This window comes from Pundamilia nyererei, unplaced genomic scaffold (genome assembly GCF_000239375.1).
Source record: "Pundamilia nyererei isolate P.nyererei 1_Seehausen unplaced genomic scaffold, PunNye1.0 scaffold00212, whole genome shotgun sequence".
Classification (NCBI taxonomy): domain Eukaryota; kingdom Metazoa; phylum Chordata; class Actinopteri; order Cichliformes; family Cichlidae; genus Pundamilia; species Pundamilia nyererei.
In genome coordinates this window covers 114287-125235 of record NW_005187613.1, presented here as the reverse complement: position 1 = coordinate 125235, position 10949 = coordinate 114287, and the positions used below count along the sequence as shown (strand labels likewise).

The 10949-nt window shown below is 45.4% G+C and overlaps 1 protein-coding gene across 2 annotated transcripts in view; it reads left to right on the top strand.

The window, feature by feature from the left end:
- The window catches only part of arhgap1 (Rho GTPase activating protein 1), a 17291-nt gene extending 10918 nt beyond the window's left edge, over positions 1-6373 (top strand). For both annotated transcript variants that reach the window (XM_005748056.2, XM_005748055.2), the window contains exons 7-13: positions 318-416; positions 1178-1285; positions 1394-1470; positions 1754-1831; positions 2075-2203; positions 2329-2432; positions 2517-6373. In XM_005748056.2, coding sequence (XP_005748113.1) covers positions 318-416; positions 1178-1285; positions 1394-1470; positions 1754-1831; positions 2075-2203; positions 2329-2432; positions 2517-2684 — 763 coding nt within the window. In that variant the 3' untranslated portion in view covers positions 2685-6373. The remainder of the gene's footprint in view (positions 1-317; positions 417-1177; positions 1286-1393; positions 1471-1753; positions 1832-2074; positions 2204-2328; positions 2433-2516) is intronic.
- The last annotated feature ends 4576 nt before the right edge of the window (positions 6374-10949 follow it).

The window sequence follows — 10949 nt, the reverse complement described above, 5'->3', positions numbered from 1 at the left end:
CAGGTGACGGGAGGAGCCCCTGTGAGAGGGGCCAGCATGTGAGAGTTGTGGCTTGTTCTTTGTTTGTATAAGAGTTCAGGGAGGTGTCCGTCCTCAGAACACTGTTGTTTGATCTGAACGTCTTCTCCACATTGCAACGTGTTAATTAAACCACTTCAAAACGAGCTCGCTGGGTTTGTTGTTAAAATGTCCATAACAAGGTGCGCACATCATGTGCTACTTGCTACTTTCACTTTGTTACATTTCTGTTTTCATGGTTATAAAAATCATCATCATTGCTGCTCACAGATCAACCACTCGAGTTTTCTCTCTCTCAGCTTTAAGTTTGGCAGGAAGATCAACTACGTGAGCTATCTGAGTGAGCTGGAGGATGTGGTCAAGTGTGATCAGCTGGTCATTCCTTCCCGCGTCAGAGAGTAAGTGTTCCTGCCAAACTTCAGATGTGTGCCTTTCATTCAGTCTTCTCATTGCGTGATGCCAGCAGCACGTTTCACTGAGGGTTAAATGCCGCCTCCGTCTTATTATCCGTGTGCATGAGAAGTGAGGAGGCCGGTTGTAGTGTTGAAAGTGTTTGACCTCCTTGAGAGTGGCGTGTTGGAGCAAACACAGGAAGTGGGATGGTATTATCTTACTGAAAGTGGCTTCATCACAATCCAAATGACCGTGCAGTGCACCCTGATGTAGCCACACTGGCACAGCTGCTGGTTTCCCAGCTGTGTGCCGACTCCTTGTGCTCCACGCTAAACGAGCTGGAGGTGAGAGAGTGCAATTTGTGAGTCGTGTGCTGCTTTACAGCCCGCTCACTTGGGTTTTTCTTACCAGCAGAGTTTTTACATTCAAACATTTTCCCTCTCCATCTTGGCTTTCTGAATCTAAAGTCAGCATGCATTTGTTTTTTTTCCACATATTATTGTCACTTTAAGCATCATCATTGCATCCTGTTCCAGGTGCATCTTCTTTGGAAATGCCCTCTGCACTGGGTACTGTCAATCTTTTCATTTGATTTGGGAATGCTTCCTGTGGTTGTTCTGCTCATGCACAATGCATCTTAAAAGGTGCCACTGATGGAGTTTATTCACTGCTGTGCTGCTTCCATTCTGTGGTTTAGGCAAACATTCAGGCACAAATAGTGAAGCCCTGTGTTACTTTTTAAAATCTCCCGTTGTCTCTGTGCCAGGTATGACAACAAATTAAGAGCATCTCTGAAACCCACCACACAGCCCCCCATGTCTCCTCCTCACAGCCCTCCTCTCCCCAGCCAGGTGTTTGGGGTGCCACTAACGCTGTAAGTGCTGATTCTGTAGTTGGAGAGAGACACGGCCCTGTGAGAGAAGCTTCCAGATAAAGGAAAAAACCTTTGAATCTGCTTGTTGTTTTAATGTGTGCGTGTCAGGCTCAGACAGAGGGATCCAGATGGCGATCCAGTTCCTGTGGTGATGAGAGACACCGTTGGCTTCCTCTCAGAGCAAGGTAACAAACAGAACACCTGAGCGAGCTCCTCCCTGAGCTGTGTCTGCACGGAGCACACACGGCTGCCTCTCCTGTGCTTTTACTGGCTCACATCACTGTAATTAAAGCCTGCTGCACACACACAGGTGACTTTATACCTGTGCTGTGCTCTGATGCAGACTCAGGCTGTGCCTCGTTATGTCTGAAAGAAACACCTTTCTTTCTTTTTCACTGTGTGCGTCTGTGTGTGCGTCTGTGTGTGCGTCTGTGTGTGCGTCTGCGTGTGCGTCTGTGTGTGCGTCAGGCTTGGAGATTGAGGGCATCTTCAGACGATCTGCCAACGTGACTCTGGTGAAGGAGGTCCAGCTCAGGTACAACTCAGGTATGAGCTCTGACCCTGTGATGCTGAAATTCCCTGCTGTAGACTCATGATGGAGCAGTCCCCTCCACCTGCTGTGTGACGTCAGTTATGATCCTCTGTGTTATGGATGGTTCTGTAAACAGCAGTTAGGCTGCAGGTGTTTATGTGCAGAGGACCTGCTTTCTTCCACGTTAGAGCAGGGTTGGGACGCTCGTCTCTTCTCTCGGGTTTTCTTCTGTTCTCATTGAACTCGTGTGTTTGCAGGTACGACAGTGAACCTCAGAGAGATGGAAGATGTGCACCTGGCTGCTGTCATCCTGAAAACATTCCTGAGGGAACTCCCCGAGCCTCTGCTCACCTATCAGCTCTACAATGACATTGTCAACTTTGCCTGTAAGTACGGTTAGAGGAGTCTCAGCTTGTACCTGTGTGACTGTGTGAAGCCCACACCCCCACCTGCCCTCCACCAGATGAACAGCCTGCCTCAGCAGTTCACCTGATGACTGTGTTTGTTCCAGCTGTGTCCAGTGAGAGTCAGGTGACAGTAATGAAGACGCTGGTAGAGTCACTGCCGGAGGAAAACTACGCATCGCTGCGATACCTCATCACATTTCTGGCACAGGTACAGCTGATGGTCTGCACATCCCGCTGTTCCCAAAATATCATCTCTGTCTGTTACAACAGCATCCTGTGTGTGTGTGTTTAGGTATCGGCCAACAGTGAGGTGAATAAGATGACCAACAGTAACCTGGCTGTGGTCTTTGGTCCCAATCTGCTCTGGGGGCGGGACAACGCCATGTCGCTCAGCGCCATTGGACCAATCAATAACTTCACGAGAACCCTGCTGGACCAGCAGCATCTGGTGTTTGCTTAATGTCCAGCCCTCTGCTCTGAGCTCTTTCTGCCAATGTGAAACGCCGCCGAGACCCTCCTTCCCTGCAGCATTTAGCCTTTAGCTTACCTTAGGAGCATCATCAAAGTACTCAGACAGGCCTGACTGTCTCTTACATGCCGCGCACATTTAAAAAGATTCAGTGGACCAAGTTATTTGTGTGTCTCCGGTTGTTCTGAGCGTCCTGTTATTATGTCTGGCAACTTCTGGCATTTCTATTTGACTCCAAGCATGAAAACAAGTGGAAACAGCACACGTGTTAGAGCTCAGGCAAATAAAAATAATGTGAGCAAAAAATAACAGAAAACACTACAAAATGCAACCGATGGTAAACACGAAAGATCCAGATCCCCAGTTTTGTTACAGCGTTAAATTAGAGGCTGTTCACGTATCACAGCATGAAACGCTGCGGCCCTGATACCACCTGCGTGAGTGGTGCTCCACTGTGAGCCGTGATAACTCGACATCACTTTGCATCATGAAACCCCACAAACACGTCACGAGTACAGATACAGACGTGCACGTTTCCCTTCCTTTAAGTCAGTGTAGTGCTTCCAGCAGTCTCCACGAGCACAACATGAACCTGAACGATGACGTGAAGTCGTTTCATGCGGGTCTCAGGCCGGCACACTATAAAGAGCTGCAACACTGGGGGAGGGGGACATAAATCTGAAATCACTACATGTGTGTGAATGCAGGGCTAGTCATTTGCTGCCATGTGCTTCTCTACCACCCCGAACTGCTCCGTCCATGCCTCCGTCACTCCTACCTGCACGCGTTCATATCTATATTCAGCCCTGCATCGCTGCCCTGCTTCAACAAGCTGGTTTGCATCTTTTATCTCTGTCAGTAGCAGCTGGTCGTGTTGTTTTCTATGTAGTGCCAAAAAGGCGTTTCACCTGTGTTACCAAATGTTCTTTAGATTCTGATTCTGCGCTAAAGAGAGGGCTGATGAGGAGAGTGGAGGCGTGACGCAGGTTTACGTCAGAATGGTGAACTCGGTACCGAACTTTGTGGACAATCTATGAAATGCTGTACTTGGATTGGCAGAAACCAGCCACAGCTGTGCACGTGGAGTCTTTCTCTTCCTTTATATGACTGTAATTTTACTAATAGCAGTGTCATTTGGACCTGTAGCTGGTGTCCCGGGTAAACGGCACACTACAAAAGTGTGCTGAGTGACGGCTTCATACTCGGCACTCTGCGGGTTTGGTGACAAAGTGTAGATGTGACTGCGCTCCCTGGAGTGACGCCGTTGTTGTTTAAATTACAGGGAGACGGTCGGTACGTCGGGCATGTGGTGGACTCCCACAGGCCAGCGTCTCTGCTGCCCTCTGTGTGACTGATTGTGCGAGCAGACGTGATGTGTGCTCATACAATCAGTAATAATATAAGTTGTAATGGATTCATGTTTTCATTTGTAGCAGCGTCACTTCAGTGTACATAATGAATGATTTTGGGTGTCTGATTTCCTGTGATTGTCCCAAATTTAATTAAGTAGAAGTACCTGATACTGAGTCTTACTCTGTGTACCGTTTCAGGAGTCTGTCCAAGTTATGTGCTGGTTTTTGGCTCTGTGTTTGTGGCGCAGTGCTGTGGTGTGCTGCACATAGTCCACACTGAGCAGTGCAGTTAACAGACCCCACACGCCTCAGAGGGCACCGGGGCTCCAGGCCAGCTGTTCGTCCATTTGTTTGTTGAGTATTAATGTAGGATATAGACGCATTAGATCAGAGCTGTCTAGGATGAAACACACCCTTTGGCCAATCACAAGCCAGTATTCCTTTTAGCTCTTGTGTTTTCTTTAGGAGCAGGCGTATGAGGAGCATGCAGCAGGACTGTAACCCGTCAGAATCGGCTTTTACTCTCTCCTCTGTAGAGAGGAAAGTGTGAACCCTTTGAAATGATTTAGTTCTTCCTAAACCCAAAGATGAATCAGTCCCTTATAGAGCGCAGCCAACACGAGCGGTGGCTGATCGGTGTGATTGTTTGAGCAGCTCACAGCCTCCTGTTAGGTGAGCAGCAGCCCCCGTCCTCGGCTTTTTGAGCGCAGGCACTGGATGCACACAGGTGACTGTGGGCTCTCGCAGAGGTTCCCGGGTGCAGCTGTATGGCCTCCCAAAGGCTGCATTGTGTTCTCATTTATCTCACGGTTCAGCAGTGATGCACAGACGCTGTGGGGAGTTGGTTGGGATGTCTTTGCTGTTGAGGGTTTCACTGTTATCGCTGCTTTCACAGCCTCCAGCACAGCTACAACTTTCCTTAATGAGGGTTTTAATTTCTGTGGCTAAATGAGAACTGTGTGGCCGTAACAGAGGCCTTAAGCTTCCTGCTGCATTTATCATTGCTCATGTTCTTTCCTGTAATAATCACCTGTGATTCCTGAGAAGAACATTATTTCTGCAAGTCTCAGTTTCTGTCCTCAGTCTGTTTCCAGAGTCTTGGTGTAAAGGACAGCCTCACAGTGATTACAGCACCTGCAGTCGTTACCTCTGACACGTTGTCTCTTTCCTTTAGTCAGCCAGTTTCTAAAGACTCAAAACAAGCTGTTCAACTAGATGTCTTTCATTGCAACAAACTATCAGTGGGTACATATTGGTGTTGTGGTGTTCCTGTAACGATGTGACTGAAAAGCACCAAAACAGTCCGAATTTCAGTTTGACTGAAGCTGAGAGCAAAAACGACAACAAAAAGTGTTTGCCTGTTTTAATGCCACAGTGACGTGTGTGTTTGTGTGTACCAGTGCAGATGGGTTTCACTGCAGACGAGGGCTGCGTGTGTGAATGTTGTCAGGTGGTGGCATCTCCGTTTTTTAATGGTGTGACGTAGTGAGACAGGCCTTCCTGTTTGACTGTGAGTCATCTTTGATCTGTTCAAAATATCTGTGAAACACAAAAAGAGCGAGCCAAGCAGTTTCTCTGAACCTTAAAGCTAGTGGAGATGCACTTTTTAAATAGTCTGTGTGTGTTTGTGCGTGCTCGTGCCTTATTTGTTTCCCCCGCGTGGTCATGTGATTAGCCATCTAAGTGCCAGTGTGATCATTCTGCCATAGATTAAATAAGACGGGGTGCGTTCAACAAAGCTCTGGTGTTTGCTGGTGTTCAGAGCAGCCCGTGACGCGTGCGGCGTGGCCCCCACCCAAACGCTGACTTTGTTGAGAGCAGCTCAGCTGTAATGGGCGACGGCAGACTTGAGGATTTGTCTTCGTTACAAAATCGAGCTCGAGTCTGAGCTTCGAGTGTAAACACACTCGTCTGATCTTCTCACAAAACTCGGTTTAGTTTCGTTTGCAGGTTTTAAGACGGCGTAGCTGAGAGTCAGCAGGTGAGCGAGACGGGTAAAAACGCTTCCTTTTCTAACCCCACTGTAAAGCTTCAGCTGTGTCCCGTGTTCCTTTCCCGAAACGCTGATTCTTCTCAACTCTGCTGATCCGTTACAGCCTCTCTAATCTATGGGTCTTTGTACTGTAACTGTTGTCATGGTGACTGAACTTCTCTAAGGGAGAAATTCATTGGTTCCCAGGCTGATTTATTTTTACTTAGTGACCTTATTTTCTTAACTCCTTTTTTTTTCATCCTCTTTTGATATGTTGTGGATCTCAGTCTTATACATGTGTGATATAAATGGTGATATCCTGTAATGTTAATGTGTGCAAACAATAAAGAAATGATGAATGAAAGCTGGGGCTCTGCTCTTTGATCACTTTCATACTCAGCCAAGCTCAGTATAATACCTGAACTACAGTCTGCATTAGTATTTATTCATACAGATGATACATATTAATGTATCTTAAATGCATTAATGAGACTGCCTGTTTGAGGCAGCGCTCCATATCGATGTGCCTTCAACTGTAAGCGGCAGGTTTCCCCAGTCTTATAAACAGCACATTTGCATAAGGCTGGAAAGCTGAGGACGTCACCTGGATGAGTGACGAGAACGTTTCTCCCACTGAAAACGTCCAGGTGAACAGAAACCTGCAACCTCTGCAGATTTACTATAAATGCACATTTAGACACTTTGTTATGCACTAAGATTTGCACGTGTTCATTTTAAAGGCTTCGGTTCATTGGTTCCTGTATCTTACCCTAATTAAAAATCTAATCTAATTCGACTAAATCCACTGAGCTAGAGCAATGAAAAAAAAGCCGTTTTGGAACATAGAAGACATTTACACTTGGACCAACACAAGAAAGAAAACCTGCTCGGCCTCTGTGCTGTCAGACTGATCGGGTTAAAGCTGTTGATATTATTATAACTACATGCAACATTAATTTTAATGTCATTGCAACAGTCAGGTCAGCAGAGCTCAAATACAGGCATGCAGCCTGGTGCCAGATGTTTTTTACAGACGTCATTTAGTGTACGGATTTAGATTTTGGTACATGGTCATTTGGAGCTTTTTAAGTCCAATCAAATGTCCCCATCTGATGATTTGAGCTCTCTGCTGAAGACTGAATTTAAAGACACTTCTGACTCACTAAAGCCAACCAGTCCATGTGTCACGGACACGCAGGACACTCCCACAGAAACTGTGAGCGTTCCTCAGCAGAGTTCCTGACCTGCTGCCCCCTGCTGTGACCCTGTGAGTCATGCTTGGTTTATTCCAGCTGCTTTACTCACTAACATGACTCGTTTACTGGATTTCTCAATGGCACCACACTCAAACTGCTTCTGTTTTAATAGCAAATTTTAAAGATGATTTCATGCCACTGATTATACTTTTCAACATTTTGGGTAATGTGGGGCAATTATGAACAAATGATAAATTACATACATATACAGATGTACACATACGAGTCCTGCTAACAGATGCTGGAGCGTCTGAAGCTGGGAATCACTCAGGGTGAGAAGATCGATACTTCACCTCACAAGACGATTTGTGGAAACCATCTTTGTTTGGCTGTATTTTCCTAACTATACTCAAATAAAACTCAGAGTACCAGTAACCAGTGATGGCGTAAGAGGGACTGGTGTGTCTGATTTACTGTGTTGCATGTTAGATAAATAAGGACATTGTGTCCTACGCAGCTGTGTTATTTCTGCTGCTGAACAGCTTCAGTAATGGACACAACAGTGGATGTTCATGTGCAAACACCAGACAATTAAATGTAAGTGTAGAAGGCTGAGACATAGACGTATACTAACTAGGCTGCTTTAGGAACACATGTTAGGCAGGAATGACATCTGAGGACAGCTACAGTCCGGCAGGGATGAAAGGATAACAACAGTCAAATTACAGGTGAGCAGAAACGAACCTGTAGATTGACATTCTGTGTTCTGGGAAATAACAATTCAAGAATTAATAATAATAAATACATAAATAATAAAGATAAATCAACACTGTGTGTTTTCACATGTTGCAAATTACAAACCATTTTAATGTAGAAGCCACTGTTTGGGTCGCTGTGCTGTACAAGCAAGGAAACACACAGACGTAACATGTGCTGCTTGCTACAGCGTCAGCTTGAACATTATTTATTTCCAGGGCAGCTGGCAGTGAAATCGTAGGTGACAGAAGAAGATGACAGAATTTAAAAGAATTCAGACAGTCCTGCTGCACTGTTCACCACATCTGGCTGCTGGTGAAGTAAAGTACAGTTTACATGGTGAATGGACTGATTCTTATACAGCGCTTTTCTGCTCTGGGAAATTTTGCTTGGAGTGAAATTGTGTGTTTGCGTTGTTTCTTTGCAGAGTGGTAGCTCATTAACATGATGTTGTAATCTTCTGTAGTCGGCTTTCATTACAATGGAATATCCAGTGTTTGTGTAACGTCTCAGCAGACTATAAATTCCTGAGTGAAGCGCTCAGTCTAGTGAAGCTGTACCTTTGCTAAAGGAAACATCATCAGGTAATTCTTCACTTTCTAAATCAAAATGTCCTTTTTAACTGTTCTTTGGTGCAAGCGTGTGATCACAGAGACATGTGGGCTGTTCGTGGTGAGGGTTTGGCAGCATCAGCAGCAGGAGGACTGGGAAAGGACTGGGAAAGGACTGGGAAAGGACTGGGAAAGGACTGGGAAAGGACTGAACTGACGACACAGACAGAGATGCCTGGACATGGGAACAAAAATAAGACACAATAAGAAATGAAGGATTTCTGTGTTTGAAGAAAGGGGAAAAGCTGATGTTTTCTCAGAGCCTTGTTTTTGATTCACACTCAGCAGCATTTGGTCATATATGAGTGAGTATATTGTAATCCAAGTAATCTTTGCAGAGACCAACTCTCCTGCAAGAGAAGAAAATGAAAGCCTTTGCACTTGCTGTCATCCTCCTCATGATCTTCATCAGCAGTGGTAAGTTAGATTTACAGATTGCTTTTGTTCTGTTCAGTTCAAAGTCGGAGGAGTTGTATATTTACTTTACTGTATAAAGCACATCGAGGCAACTGTTGCGCTATAAAAAAAGAAAAGAAATTTTAACTTAACTAAAACTGCAAAATGTGACTGAAAACGAGCCAGTGCCACCAATCTTCTGTTAGGGGCAGTAACACTGAAGAGCTGGACTTCAACATGTTTCTCTTCTGTTTTTAATTCAGTAGATTTGCCATCAGTGTTCACTAATATTAAACATGAACAGTCATATTCATGTGTATATCTCTGTCTTTGTCTTCTGTCAGAGGCTCTGCGGTGTAACCGCTGCGTTCCAATAACAGCTGGTGGCAGCTGCACCAACACAGTGGAGACCTGCCAGAGACCTGATGAGGTCTGTGCCTATGTCATCAGCACATTCCCCAGTAAGTATGGTTACACACACACACACACACACACACACACACACACACACACACACACACACACATTATTGTTATTTCATGTTATTTTTGATGATGGTGTTTCTTTGAATTCAAATCTGTACAGTCTGAGTTTTCACTTTGCTCTTTTGCAGGATACTCGTACTTCAAAAGATGCATGAGGAGAGCTGATGCCTTTGCTTTGAAGTCCATTTCCAGCTATAACGTCTTCACATGTACTGATGATCGGTGCAACTGATGAGGGAAACTTCTGCATGAAGATGTCGCAATGATATCAGAAGACATGGAGTCACTTTTAACCACTGTTTTATTTTCTTTTGACTGTCTGGCCTTTCATTTCAATAAAAAGGATTGAAAGGATAACAAAAGGATAATTGTGTGTGTAAGGACTGTTTTTTATTTTTGCCTGTCCTGTTTGGTTCTTTCGCCGTCAGAATTATTATCTGAAGGCCAAAAAAGATGCTCAACAGATTCACTTTACCAACTGGATCATCCCAGCCTTGCCATTCGGTCCATTTGACTGACCTTTGTTATTTTATTTTACTTTCACTTGTTACAGACGGGACAGACATGGCTGGGGATAGGAAAGGGAAAAAGAAAGAGAGGGAGGGAAAGAAAAACAGGGGGGAAGGGGGAGTGAGGAAGGGCACGGAAAAAAAATCACCTGGATCACCTGCTGAGAGAGAACAAAAACCCCAAACAAACAAAAGGAGAGCAACACAATAAACACGACACCACAGCAATAACCTGGGTAACTGTAACTAACAGTAAATGCTAAATATTGAAAGTTATTGTGCAGCACGCAGGACTAACAGCGCACAATGTTGTTGGAGGTAGCAGCCGAGAAAGCTGTAGTTTGTGTCTGTGAGCACCTGTGTGGATCTTGTATTCAAAAGGTTTCTCCATGTAACGATCTGCTAGTGCAGGGGTCAGCGACCTTTAAGACCCAAAGAGCCATTTGGACCCAGTTTCCACGCAAAAGAAAACTCTGGGATCCAGCAAACAAAAACTGCTGTGAGCCGCCCTCATATCTCCTTTGTGCTTTTGGAGCCTTGACCCGACTTTTAAAAAATAATTGGATAAAAAGCTCGATGCTGCTGAAAGATGAAAAATAGATATTTGCAAAATTCTGCCTAAATATGTATTTTACCTGGTTAATGTGTGTGGCGGGGCGTGGTCTGTAGGGGAGGCGGACGCACCTGAGCGGCACCCGCAATCACGCCTCGCCGCCTTAACGTCTGTGCTGTTGTGTTGGTGTGTGTCGGGCTGTGAGCTGCAAAGCTACAGCCGGCTGTGTGCGTACAGCAACCGTGTGTGAAAAGTGGTCAATAAAGAGAAGCTGAAAAGCGTGTTCATGCAAACATCGTGGGGTCTGCCGTGATATGTTTACAACGGGACTTCTGCTCCTGAACCTCTGCGCACAGCGTCTGCAGGTCGGGGCTGTACGAAGTCACTTCCATCTCTACAGGACTGTAAGCTGTCGTCTGTGAGGCG